This window comes from Leopardus geoffroyi, chromosome E2 (genome assembly GCF_018350155.1).
Source record: "Leopardus geoffroyi isolate Oge1 chromosome E2, O.geoffroyi_Oge1_pat1.0, whole genome shotgun sequence".
Taxonomy (NCBI): Eukaryota; Metazoa; Chordata; class Mammalia; order Carnivora; family Felidae; genus Leopardus; species Leopardus geoffroyi.
Window position 1 is genome coordinate 27,739,718 of NC_059335.1, and position 14,171 is coordinate 27,753,888.

The 14,171-nt window shown below is 57.7% G+C and overlaps 1 protein-coding gene across 3 annotated transcripts in view; it reads right to left on the reverse strand.

The window, feature by feature from the left end:
* The window catches only part of ZNF423 (zinc finger protein 423), a 335,974-nt gene that overhangs the window by 131,858 nt on the left and 189,945 nt on the right, over nt 1–14,171 (reverse strand). For all 3 annotated transcript variants that reach the window (XM_045442676.1, XM_045442678.1, XM_045442677.1), the window contains one exon: nt 5,260–8,474. In XM_045442676.1, the coding sequence (XP_045298632.1) occupies nt 5,260–8,474 (3,215 nt within the window). The remainder of the gene's footprint in view (nt 1–5,259; nt 8,475–14,171) is intronic.

Genomic DNA, 14,171 nt, shown 5'->3' on the forward strand with positions numbered 1-14,171 from the left:
TCTGATAAGACCAGGGCCCTTTCCCCCAGTGTTTCAGAAAACCTAGGGGTTCAGAACAGTGGCCCAGAGGCAGGCATTCCGCAGGGAAATGCCCAAGAAGTAGGGCGTGAGGCGGGGAGTTGGACAGAGCTGGGGTTTCTGGACTCACAACAGACAAAGGAGAAATTCAGACCAGAAGAGACTGTGGGGGCTGAGGCCTTCTGGGGGTACACAGTCCCAAAGCCCCCATCTCAGCTCAACTCCACATCCGTGCTCATGGAGAGCAATGATCTTGGGTCTTCCATTGTCAGAATCATTCATTCCTTCCCACATGTGTCCCCTGCCCTCTTGCCATCACATAGGAAGGGAAAGAAGAAGGAAGAAGTCAATACAAGAACAAAGCACACCCCAGGAAGCTCCATACCAAGGACACTCGGGGCAGTCCTGCTGGATGGAAGGCTGTGGAGGCCACAGCCATGGCCAGTCCAGACCAGTGCAGAGGACTATCCATGATCAAAGTGATTTTGATTGTTCCTCTTAGGAGCAGGTGAATGAAGTGGGTTGCTGTGCTTGGAAAATAAATCACCAGGGGCTAGGCAGGATGAGAAGTTACCTCCAATACTCCTCCACCACATGGCCACCCCTCAGTGGCAGGAAAAAGACTGCCCAATAATAGGGCCCCTCCTGATGGGGAAAATGCTCCAGGGGATTCCCAAGGGAGGTGACATTGCTGACCACAAGAGCCTGGGTGTGCACGCGCGCGCGCACACACACACACACACACACACACACACACACACATACACAGACTGCATGCACAGGCATGGACACGCCCATGAGGACACACACAGACATGCAAACAGACACACGTACACTCCCTTGTCGCAACTCACTGTCAACACACAAGACCCCCAACCCCCACCACACACACGGCAATCTGCTCCCTCTAACACAGACACACGGGTGCAACACCCTCAGAGCAGTGGAGGCATCCTCATGGACCACACGTTCACACAGGTTGACGTATCCAAATTCATCCCGGGACATGAAGGCTTTCAGCTCTCACTGGATCCATCATGCCCGAATGTGCCCACAGCTGCACAAGTAGCTGTGACACAAGCACACGCACAGACCCCACCCCCGATACACACCCTTGTGGACACAAGTGTAGACCCCCAACTGCCCATATGTGCATCCACGCCTTGCCACACACATAGGTTCACCAGCACCAACATTCATTAAGCATGTGTATTATACCCAGAGCCCCCTCCTCCAAAAGACGGCCCTCCCGGCCTTGCGTGCAAGGCCATGGGTGCCCAAGGCCCAGGGCAGCAGGCACCCGGCCAGCGCCATCTGGTCCTCCATGTTGGTGGAACATGAGTTCAGGCACAAGCAGGTGAGGGCTCTCTTACTCTGCCTCCCTCCCGCTACAACCTTGGCCAGACCTCGTCCTCACCCCAACACCTCCTCTTGGGCTGTCTCCCCTTCTCTATCCCCCAGAGACCCCCTCCTCCTCTGGAGCTTCAGCCCCCACCAGGAGACATAATTACAGAAAGACAGAACTTGGCATTCAAAGCACCTGCTCTGCCATAAGCCCCTTCCCCAGGGTCCCTCCCATGGTTCTCCTGGGCCTGTGGCCAGGGCTGCCTGCCCCTGTGTGGCCCCCAGCAACCTCAGAGAGGAGCCCGGGGCAGAGACAGAACATGCTTGAGACCAGCAGAGACAGGAGATGAGAAGTGAGGGAGAGACAGGAAAGACAGCCCATAGCTACTGAATTTCCACGATCATGACAGCAGCTCACATTTACTGAGCACCTACTATGTGCAGGCTCTGTTTATTCTGAAGACTCACAATCACTCTGTGAACCCCACTTTAAGGGCGGAGAAAGTGGAGTTTGAAGAGGCCAAGCCACTTGGCCAGAGCCCCGAACTACTGGGCAAGGGGACTGGGGTTTGATGCCAGGAGGGCTGCCTCTGGAGCCCGTCTGAGCAGCCTTTCTCAGCCCCGTGTCCCAGAACACATTCGACAGTCCTGGGCCAGGGGACAGAGAGCTGGTGCGGCCTGGCCAAGGCCTCTAACCAGTGTGAGAGCACCCAGTCTGCCCCATCTGACACTGTGAGAACCTGGGGAGTCAATGGAGGGCTGGTGTCTGCCCACAGTGGCCCAGAGTTGGGGTGATGTTGTTATTACCCATAAGCAAAGCATGGGCGGGGGGCGGGGGGAGGGAACCTCAATGCTTCACGCTCCAGCCAACAGCAGCCTCAGCCCCACAGGAACCCAGTCCTCCGAGAACTGGTTGCTATGGATACACTCCCGAGGGTCCCAGCCTGCCAGCCCCCAAGCCCTTGCATAGCCCCCAGAGTCTGCTCTTACATGCGTGAGTCCTGGGGGAGGGAGGGTGGGTGAACAGACAGCTGGGCCCCTGCCCCCAGGCGTGCCCAGGCAGGGGGCAAGGCCCCAGAGGCTGGGCCTTCACTGGGGAGGTTCCGGGCTTTGTCTAGCTCCTTTCTGCAAACGGCCCATCTGCCCAGGTCTCTAGATGTGATTGCTCCTGTCTTCTCTCACAAGGCCTGGGATGGGGAGAGGAAGGTCTGTCGGGCTCCCAGAAAACAAGGCCCCTCGGGTGTGAATCCCTGAGCTGCCATGCACAGCTGTGCATCCCTGAGTATACAGTTCCACCTTTCTGAGCCTGGATACCGCCTTTGCCAAAACAGAGGTCACAGCAAGGCTCCCAGGTTGTTGCCGTGGCCCACACAGTTGGGGCTTTATGAAGTGGTACTGACGCAGAATCCAGAGCAGAGACTGTGGAGGAGGAGGAGACTCTAGAAGCAGCCCTGTGGCTGCCAGGAGTCCCAGCGCCATGGTGGGCAGCGTGGGAAGGCAGGGATGGGGCTGGGAGCACGTGGAAGGAGGGTGTACAGGGCCCCAGTCCCGCCACACTGTCCCGTGGTCTGAACGAGAGGGGTGACCACCCTGGAGCCCACCCCAGCCTGCAACCAGGATGGGCTGCAGAGGCGATAGGCAGAATGTGGGTCAAGAGGTCGGCTGTGGCACCACACTACCTGGGTTCAAATCCCTTCTCTGCCTCTTGAAAGCCGGGGCCTGAGGGCAAACTGTTCTGTATCTCCATTTCTTCATCTGTAAAGGCAGTATCATAGTATAGACATAAAGTGCTCAGCACATCCTTATCCCCCCGTAAGTGTGAGCTGTGGTTATAAACGGGATAAATACCAAGTGATGTTCACTGTGTGCCCAGGACTTCTGCTCACTTAGGCCTCAGGGCAAAACACGGAGGTCCGCACAGAAAATAGTCACGATGTTTAACAACGGGAGAGGGGCAGGTACTGAACAATCAGAGCAGATGCTCCTTAAAAACCCAGAATGGGGGGCGCCTGAGTGGCTCAGTGAGTCTTGGTTTCGGCTCAGGTCGTGATCTCACGGTTCGTGAGTTTGAGCCTTGCATCGGGCTCTGTGCTGACAGCATGAGCCTGCTTGGGATTCTCTCTCACTCACTCTCCGCCCTCCCCTGCTCGCTTTCTCTCTCAAAATAAATCAACGACAACAACAACAAAACCCAGAATGGCCCCCCAGTGCCTCCCAGGTGATGTCAGCTCTGGAGATAGATACTGTTGCTGCTGCTATTACTACTCTCTGGCTTTACAGGAGAGGGCAGAGGCCTGGAGAGATCAAATCCCTGGGGGTTCCTGGAAGAAGGAGATTTTAACCCAGCCCGTCTGATTCCAGGGCCCAAAGGCTTCCCGGCCCACCCACACTGGCCGGCCAGCAAGCCGAGGCTGAGCAGAGCCGAGCAGTGGGGACCAGGGCCAGTGCACAGAACCTCTCAGGGGTGACCTATGGGACCCTTCTCCAGACACCTGGTTCGGTCAAAAGGCCTTGAGAGGGTGAGGTGTTATGGGCCCAAAAGGGAGCTCTCTGCTCCAGACAGGCCTTTGAGAACAGGCCTCAGACCCCCAGCAGAACGCTCTGCTCTGCCCTCATTCAGGTGTTTCTCCAGCCAGGGGGAACGTGGACGGGCCGTTGGCCTGTTGGACCTCAGTGGGGAGTGGGACAGTGGGTCTCAAATGTGTCCCTTCCACTGCAGATTCTCCTTCTACCCTCCTCCAGCCCCCCTTCCCTCTCCTCACCCTCAAAATCCCAGAGTCCCAGGAGCCAGTTCTGATCCCAGCTCTGATCCCACAGTGGACCACCCTCAGCTACACCCCTGTCTTCCAGCAAGCACACGCAGCAGGTGGTCCTTCCCCAAATTCCGCCTTCCGCCCATGGCGCCAGCAGCCGGCCCTCGAGGGAAAGACACTCCCGAGATCTGCTTGGCACCTCCTCAGTCTGGAAACAGACAACAGACTCAGTGGGAACCCCGGGCCCAACTGTCAGACACCCAAGAGCCAGGCAGGCCCCGGGCCCACCATCAGGTGGCCCTTGGCCATGGCACCCAGACCCACCCTGGACCCTCCCAGAGCCTGAACTTCCCCTGCCTCCCTGAAACCTACTAGTTATGGGCCTGTGGCCTCCCCTAGTCGGGAAGCCCCCAAGGTAGGGTCCGTTTCTGACTCTCCTTGACTGCCAGGCACATAATGGGTGCTCAGGGCAAATCTGATGAACAAATGAATGGAGGAATCAATCCATCAATCAGTCATTAATGAGAACAGCAACTGAATCCATTCCTAAGGCTCTTCCATGCACCAGCACCTGCACTAACTATAAAGATGTGCTGTTGATGATAACCTATCAGCCGGTGATTACAGGCTGCATGATCAGGCCCTAACTAAGTGCAGGTCCTGAGCCCTGTATGCGGATATTATCTCTACGGATTACCGAAAAGAATCCTGAACCTGAAGCCCAGAGAGCAAAGGGACTTGCCCAAGGAGACTCAACAAACAAGTGAATGCGTCCACCTCAGATCTGTATGAAAGACGACAGCCACCATTTATGGAGCGTTCGCTGTGTGTCAGCCGGTGCGTCGGGCCCTTTACCCATATGACACCACGGGTCCCTGAAAGCGATCCCATGAAGTCCAGGCAATTGTCATTCCCCTTTTACAGATGAGCACTTGACAAACGAGGCCCGGAGACATAAACAACGTCTGCCACGTCACACAGCTGGAAGGGAAATGGCAACCCTGGGGATCACCCCGGAGTCTCCCGCAGAGCGGACGTGCCCGGCGGCTGCACGAGAGCGCTGCTTGTCTGGGCTGCTAAAGGGAATGCCACCGGGAGGTACAGAGCTCAGGGGGAGCCCCCAGGAGCAGGGACAGCCTCTTACCCGGGGCACTGGCGACGTCTGGGCGCCTTTCCGGGGCCCACTGGTCTCTGGCGTGAGGTCACGGTGGTCCACCTGCATGTGGCTCTCCAGGTCCTCGGCACTCTCGAACTTGACGCTGCACTCGGGACAGCGGAGGCCGGCGCAGGGCCGGTCGGCGGGCTCGGGCGGGGCCAGGCCGCCCACTTGTCCGTTGGCGCTACGGGCCATGCAGCCGGCACAGAGGCCGTAGGGGAGCCCGTTGACGTCAAGCTTCACCAGGTCCTGCTTGCTGCGGAACTCCTTGAGGCACAGGGCACACTTGTAGAGCTTCTGCAGCCCCTGGCCGTTGGGGGAGGACGCAGCCGAGCTGCCCGCCAGCTTCTGCATGTGGAAGGTGCCGTGGATCTTGAGCTCCAGCGTGGAGGTGACCGTCTGCATGCACACCACGCAGCGGAAGCCCGTGAGCGAGTTGCGCAGGTCGGGGTGCATCTGACAGTGCTCGATAAACTCCTCCTCGCTCTGCAGCGGCATCTTGCAGATGCGACAGGTGCCCGTGTCCAGGCTCTTGCTGTGGGTCACCTTGTGCTCGGTGAGCGTCAGCAGGGAGGGGAAGCGCTCACCGCAGATGGGGCACATGTAGTGCTTGGCGGGGCCCCGGTGCGTCTGCAGGTGCTCCCGGAGCCCGTTCTCCGAGAAGAAAGTCCGCGAGCACACGTTGCACTTGTGGCTGCCCTTGATGAACTCGGCCTTCTTGCGCGAGCCGTCGTCCTCCCCGGGCCGGATGTTGTGGTCCCGCAGCCGGTGGTTCTGCAGCAGCACCTCCATGGTGTAGGCCGCCCCGCAGATGTCGCAGCCGTACATGGGCTCCGACGCATCCACGTCGTCCTCGCTGGCCTCGTGACTGTTGGGCGCCTCGGGGTTCTTCAGCAGCATGCCCTGCAGGTCGGCCGGCTCGGCCTTCTTGCCGGCAGCGGGGGGCACCCCGTTGGCCGTGCCGTTTTCGGTGGCGGCGTCGAACACACAGTGCTTCTCCCGCAGGTGCTTCTCCAGCAGGATGATGGCGTGGAAGGCCTTGCTGCAGAACTTGCAGTTGTATTTCTTGCTGTGCGTGGTGATGTGGCACTGCAGCTCCACCTCGGTGCTGAAGGTCTCCCCGCAGAAGATGCACTTGTGCGCCTTGGCCGGGTTGCCCAGGTGGCTGTGTTTGACGTGCACCTGCAGGTCGGCCTCCTTGCGGAAGTCCCAGTTGCAGGCCGTGCAGCGGTACATCTTCTTCTCGTTGCTGTGCTTCACCGCCAGGTGCACCTGGATGGACACCTTGGAGTCGAAGACCTCCTGGCACAGGGTGCAGTGGTACAGCACGAACGTGTGCATGTCCAGCAGGTGTTTCTGCAGGTCGTCCACAGAGGAGAACTGCTTGTCGCAGCTCTCGCACACGTAGTGGGTCGACGTGGTCATGTAGTGCACCGTCAGGTGCTGCAGGAGGGACTCCTGGGAGTCGAAGTCCTCTTTGCACTGTGGGCACGCCTGCTTCCGCAGCAACAGCTCCAGGTGCAGCTTCAGGTGGGTCTGGAAGCTCTCGAAGTTGGAGAACTTGAGGTCGCACTGATTGCAGGGATACTCGCCGTTGGAGATGGAGTTGGCGCTGGCCGAGAGCCGCTGCCGCTTCGGGGAAGACACCTCCACGTCAGACGAGACCGGGCTCTGCTCCGCCTTGGACTTCTTGCTGTGGGCGAGCGGGATGTTCTTGTGGTTCTCCTTGATGTGCTTGGTGAGCTTCAGGATAGAGCCGAAGATGGGCGAGTTCGTGCAGTAGGGACAGGAGTAGACCTCCATGAAGGACTGCGCGGGCTGCACGACCGGGGACTCCAGCTTGGTGCTGCCGACACCGCAGTGGGCCTGCTGGATGTGCTCCGTGAGGGAGGACTCGGTAAGGAAGCCCATGGAGCACTGGTTGCAGAAGAAGGCGTTATTGCCATCAGGCGGGTTGACGTTGGGGCCGCAGTGGGAGACGCGGATGTGCTCCTGCAGGCTGTTGATGTCGGCGAACATCTCGGGGCAATAGTTGCAGTGGAAGGCGGAGATGTTGCCAAACTGCATCACGGGGTAGGCGTGGTTCTTGTGCAGCTTGCGGACGTGCTCGTTGAGGTTGTACAGGGTGGGCATGGAGTCCAGGCAGATCTGGCACGTGTGGCTCTGCTGGGGCTTGTCCGCGTGGATGGTCTTCAGGTGGATCTCCAGCACGGCCAGGCTGTTAAAGTCCCGCTTGGAGCAGTAGGGGCAGCTGTAGACCACCTTGGACCAGCCCTGCCCATCATCCCGCATCTTCTTCTGGCCCCTCAGTGGCTTCAGGGTGGAGTCCGGGGTGGAGCCGCGCTCCACGGAGGCGCTGGAGTCTGGCGTGGCGCTGCTCATGGAGGCCACACTGCCCAGCACGGGGTCGGGGCTGACGCTGTGGTTGCTGGAGTCGGGCTGCCGGTGGCTGTCCAGGTGGCAGTAGACGCCCTCCACCGAGGAGAACTGCTCGGGGCACATGGGGCACTTGTGTTTCTGGTTGGCGTGGGCTTGGTGGATGTGGGCGAGCAGCGCGTTCTCGTCGACGAAGACCTCAGGGCAGTGGATGCACTGCAGGTCGGCCTTCTCGGAGAGCTGGGGGTGGCGGGTGAGCACGTGCTTCTCCAGCTCCTCGGTCTGGCTGAAGGTGTCCTCGCAGTAGTCGCACATGAAGTCGTCCTTCTTGGCCTCCTTCTCCGACTTGGCCAGGTGCTCCTTGTTCTTCTTGTGCGCCTGCATGTGGCTCTGCAGCGAGCTGGTGGAGGAGAAGCCGCGCTTGCACACGGTGCACTTGAAGGGCTTGCTGGAGCTGTGGGTCTTCAGGTGGATCTTGAGGTGGTCGCTGCGGGAGAAGGCCGCCTCGCACTCGTGACAGTGGTACTTCTTGTCGCCCGTGTGCAGCTTGATGTGCCGGTCGCGGCTCCTCTTGTGCTTGAAGAGGCGGCTGCAGTAGGTGCACTTGAACGGCAGCTTGTCGCTGTGGATCTGCTCGTGCCTCTTCAAGTAGCTCAGGCGGATGAAGGACTTGTCGCAGAACTGGCAAGGGTACGGCAGGCCTGTGCCCCCTTCCTCCTCGCCCAAGCCAAGGTCACACCCATCTCCGATCATCTGCGTGGGTGACGCAACATCCTTGCTGGAGGGAGACGAGGCCACCCAGGAGAGTTGTGGGTCGTCGTCACCATCTGCAGGGGGAAGGCGGAAAGGAGATTAGAGGCAATTCCCAGGGCCGCCGAGAAACAAGGACAGAGCCAGCTTCTCGACAGCTCGCGGGCTGAGGCTGTGCAGCTGGCCAACGGCTGCAGGAGAGTCAGGGGAGGGAGTCCGGGGGGCCGGAAGCAAGTGGACGCGAGGGCCGTCGGTCTGCAGGGGAGTGGCAGGGTGGGGGCGGCAGGATACGGAGCGGACATGCCTTTCTCCTCAGCAACACCTGCCTGGGCCTCGTTGGACGCCATACCCCCCCACGGGAGGTGAGGTCCCAGGCACTTCCCTGATGGGCCACGGGGATGCAGCCTGGAGGAAGTCACCAGAAATGACCTCACAATCCATTGGTCCCGTAGGCCAAAAGGAGGCAAGTCCTCACCTGATCAAGACGTGGGGATTGACTCCCCCTCCAGCCCCTAGTCCTGGTGGGAAATTCCACTTATCCTTAGGGGCACAGGCAAAACCTTGCAAGAAAATAAAATGCACCTTATTGAATGCTGCTTCACCACATTTGGGGAGGGAGCTGGGTCTGCCGCTTCAGGGAGCAGACAGACTATGAGGCCCAAGTCACGGGCACGTGGCATCAGACCCAGCGGCACAAGCAGGAGTAAGCAAAGGGTACTTGAGAAGGATCTGCGGGGTTCCCAGCACAAACCATCCCAAGGTGGGGGTGCGTGCTCTGTTCCCAGGGCCCTGGGAGATGGCCTGATGTGGGGTGATTAGGGGATGGGCCAGGGCCCAGATGGCCCCAGAGCTCAGAGTCCAGTGGGCCCTTCAACCCACCTTGGCAGGTATGGGAGGCCATCCTTGCACAGATGACCCACCCTCCCCGGCCTCCACTGGCCCTGTCCAGCCTCAAAGGAAAACTAAAGAAACTAGGGGATGGCTGTTTCTGGAAAAACAAAGGCACACAGGACACCGTAAACAGAGCCAGTGAAGTTCCCTGAGCCTCAAGACTCGGTGGGGGTTGGACCGAGCCAGCCCAAGCAGGGAGTGAGTTCCGAGGCTCAAGTTTCGCATCAGGTGGATTTAAAACTTAATAATGAATGAAACGGACCGCAGGCTGCTACGGGCAGGGGAGAGACAAACAAAAGCTCAGATTCGGCTGCACTGACCTTGCTCTTGTAACCCTGAGGAAATAAACCACTGCCCCCGCCAGCACAGCTTAGTCTCCAGAAAAAGCCTCACAGACGTAACCCAGAAAGTCTGGGCCGGAGGCAGCCCAGATCCTCCGGAAGGGGAGAGCAGGGGGCCCACGCTCCCAGGCACAGGCACACATAAACACACTCACACACACAGTCACCCACAGGCACCACGCTCCGCACACACACATCCGTTCACACACCATGTTCCCCCCCATGGCTCGCACACACGCACACATGCACACATACTCACTCACCTGCAGACACCTACGCTCACACATGGTCACACTCACCGCAGCCACAGGCATGGCCCTGGCCCCAAGGGTCCCGGACCCCCAGGTACTCACAGATGTCTCTGCTGTCCCAGGCCAACCCCAAGACTTTAAGAGACCGTAAGCCCAGCGGCAGGGTCTTGAGAGGTCCCTCAGGGCTAGCTCTGAGTCTGTTCCTAGACCCCACCCATCGCCCTGATGTCCACCCTGGCCCCTGGCCCTGACCGTGTGAAGATCTGCCTGACCCCAGCTGGCCGCGTCGGCAAAGCTCTGCCAGGGAGGGTGAGGCTCTCTCCAAAGCTCATGGCCCCGAGTCCCATACCTCCTGGCAGCCTCTCCACCCCTGAAGCCCAGCCGCCCAGCCCGGCACAGGGAGCCTCCCAGAACGTCCTCCTGGGGTGAGGGCGCCTGCTCCCCTGGGCGCCTCCCATTTACAGGGCCCTTCGGACGGGAAAGATGCAGCCGCTGCCACGGCTCCTCCGATTAGACGCGGTGGGAGATGCCCCAGCCCCTGCCTGGTGATTCCCAGCTCTTGCCAGCTGGGCTCCGCGGGGCGCAGACAAAGGGACCCAAGGGAGGAGACGGCTGGGGCTGGGGCAGCTGGGGGACCTGCTGGGCCCCCGCCCCCTGGCCAGGCTCAACCGGCTTTTTATTATTTTGATGTCTTAGCTCAGACACACTCAAGCTGCCACGGGGCCCTTCCTGTGTGCCTGGTGCTCTGTTAAGTGCTTTTCTCACAACCACCGCTGAGGCAGGAGCCAGGGCCCCTCCCACTGTACCGGCGAGGAAACTAAGGCACAGCCACAGAGACTTTCCCCAGGAAAAGACAGCACCAGGACCGCTCACAGGCGGCCCCTTGCCCAGGACATGGATGTGGATGGATCTCCTGAGGTCAGTTAGAGAAGACTGCCTCTGCATAGGGGAGAAAGTCACAGGCTGGATCTCCGTTGAGCCCTTCCGGACAGCATGACCACAACCAGCCCGCTCTCTGCATTCAGGGAGGGGCCCCCAGAGACCAAAGAGGTGCAGGCGCTCACAGGGCTGATGAGTGGAGGACACAGGCTTGAACCGAGGTCAGCTCAAGGGTGAGTGAGACAGGAAGATGCTTTGCCCAAAAGACCTAGCCAGGACATGTCTTTCTGCCAGCGTTCATTTGCTCCCGAGCCCTGTCCCCCAACCCCCAAAACAGAAAGAAAGCAGAGTCCTGCATTCAAAGCCCCTCTCCTCCATTTATTCATCAGCCCAGGAGAATTCCTCTTAACCTCTCAGACTCAGTTTCTACATGTGAAAAAAAAGAATCATTGTGAGAAGCAGATGAGAAAAATTAATGTGAAAAAGCACTATTTGGGGCGCCTGGATGGCTCAGTCAGTTAAGCGTCTGACTCTTCATTTTGGCTCAAGTCATGATCTCACAGTTCGTGAGAGGGAGCCCTGCATCGGGTTCTGTGCTGACACCTCGGAGCCTGGAGCCTGCTTCGGATTCCGTGTCTCCCTCTCTCTCTCAGCCCCTCCCCTGCTGGTATGCACTCTCTCTCTCAAACAAATAAACAAACTTTTAAAAATATTTTTAAAAATAAAAAATAAAACTTAACTGTTTAAAAAAAAAAAAAAAGGAAAAGAAAAAGAAAAAGCACTTACATGAAATGTCCAGAAAAGGCACATCTGGAGAGACAGAAAGCAGATTAGTGGTTGCCTGAGGCTGGAGCAGGCAGCAAGGATGACTGCAAATGGGCAAGAGGCATCCTTGTAAGATCACGGAAATGCCCTCAAACCAGACCGTGGCGAGCGCTGCACAGCTCTACGAAGTTGCTAATTGCTCGCCTAAAATAAGTTAAGTTTATGGTATGCAAATTACACTTCAACGAAGCCATGACACAAAAACACTATTTGGCCAATAATAATAATAATTAGCACTAATTAGTACCACGAGCGCTAATGACATCAGTAGCTACGCTTCTTGCGCATGCCTCGAGTGCCAACACCACGTTAAGGGCTTCTATTGCCTCGGTTAATTTCGTTCCATCCTCACGAACATCGGTGATCACCCATTTTTGAGATGAGGAAGCTGAGGCTCAGAGAGGTGCGTGCCTTGCCCTCGGTCACGTGACCCGATGCCCCAGTTGTGTCTGGCCAGAGCGCCACGTCTCCCGGCAGCACGGGATCTATTCCCCCAGTGGTAGAGCAACCCGCCCGGTGCCACAGTCCCCAAGGCCCATTGCCGGGCTGCCTGGTGGGCTTTCTTTTTCTGCAAACGAGTTTCAGAATTAAGGCAAAGCATGTTATTCTGGGAGCAACAAACTGCACAACTGCTGAGATTATAATCACCTGACGGGAAATGACAATAAGGCCCCTTGCGCTGAAAAGGCCCAATCAGGGGAAGTGTGTATGTTGACATATAAAGTCCCAAATTCAGACCACACTGTTTAAAGCCTTCTGTTCTAAAAACATTTAACCTTGGCTGCTGCCGGCCCACCCCTTCCAGTACACTCTGCTTTGGGGACGCACAGCTTCGTGCTCTAGGAGCAGGCCAGAGCGATGTGCCGGCACCGGAGCGCCCAGGGTGCCGGCAGGGACGCCGGCAGAGGATGAGGGCTCCCTCCCTCACAGCAGTAACGCTCCCCTCGCAGGTGTACACATACCACACACATGCGGCCGGTACAGATGTGCAGAAAGGGAAGGGGTGCAGAAGTGGGGCACAGGCGATCTCAAGAGCCCCTTCGGCTCGAATGGTTCAAAACTCAGGGAGAAGGCAGGTGCAACAAAAGTCCAGTTCAACCTGCTACCTTTTGATTTCCAAGTAAACGCTTGTCCAGACTTTACTATTGCTAGGCATTCTTCTGAGAGCTTTGCATGCGTTAACACATTCGATTCTCTCAACAGCCCAATGAGACGGGCGCTATTATTATCCCCATTCACAGGTGAGAAAACGGAGGCCCAGAGAGGCTGAGTAACTGGCCAGTGGCAGTAACAGCTGGCAGGCAGGGGAGCCAGGGTCCAGTTAGCCTGGTTCTGAGTCGGTGCCTTCACCCTCAATTTCCCACTGCTTCTCTCCTTCGGGAGGGATGCTGTCACACGAGAAGATCAAGTGAGAAGGGCAATGACTAATGCAGGCCCTCGGCTTCCCCTCCCCCTAGAATGAGTACAAAGTAGTATGACAAAATGAGTCGAAAAATCACTTACAAAATGGAGATTAAAGTCATTTAAAAATGACTGATCCTGCAAAAAGGCCTGGTAGGAAATGGGTTATATGAGGCTTTTGCTGTCTGCTGCAGGAAGAGAACCAAAACAAGCGTAAAAGAGGGGAGAAATTTCGATAAAAATTCAATTAAGTAGCAGAAGGAACATTAACTCGGCTTCAGGACACATCAGTGGCAGAAAGCGCAGGGTGGACCCCAAGCTCACGTGGCCACGCTGGGTGCCGGACTCTGTGGCCGGCAGAGCAGAGTGACTGCCACCGGAGGTGGCTGGGAGCCTCGGCCCCAGGGCTCCTCCGGTCACAGAGAATCAAGGTCGCAGCTGCTGAGGAAGTGCCTGGGCAGAAGAGGGACCGTGGCCGGCCCACAGGCCACACGACTGAGCAGAAAGGGGGACCTTCTACTGTGGCGGGGAGGAAGGAAGAAGCGAGCCCCTGCTACCAAAGTCTGCAAGAGGCATAAATGGTTCTGAAAAGAGCCCTGGGAGGTGCCCTGCATCATATGGGAAGGGGAAAAGAATGGATATCCAGCAGCTCCAGGTTTCTAGGACATTCCTGGGCTAGACAGAGCCATGCAAGTGGATGAAAATGACCAGATATTCCAGACCACGAAAGAAGGCACCAGCAAGCAAGGTGCCCGGGGGAGAATGTGCTGGGGGCAGAGGAAAGGGAGCAGGAGAGAGAAAATTCTAGGCCTTGGCTCCCTGTGCTATAATATGGGAAGCTGGAATTTTGGTCTCCAAGGTCCCTTCAGGATGAATATAAAGGTCATTCGGACAAGATTCCAACCACCCAGATTCTCTCCATGAGAGCCACAAAAAGGCCCGACCATTCTTTTTGAAGCCCCAGAAGGTCTCCTCGCCACTGCCCCATTTCCTTAGGAAAATGAAAATTGCCAAGGAGACAAGTTCCCCACCGGACAAGGCTCTACGGTGCTCCATGGACAGCCTCCCCTGTGCTTCCATCGGGAGCTATAGGAATGAGAACCGTCGTGACCCTTCTGCAGCTCAGAGAAATGGGAACGCAGACTCGGGAACCATTTATGCCAATCCTGCAGGATACCGAAGGACC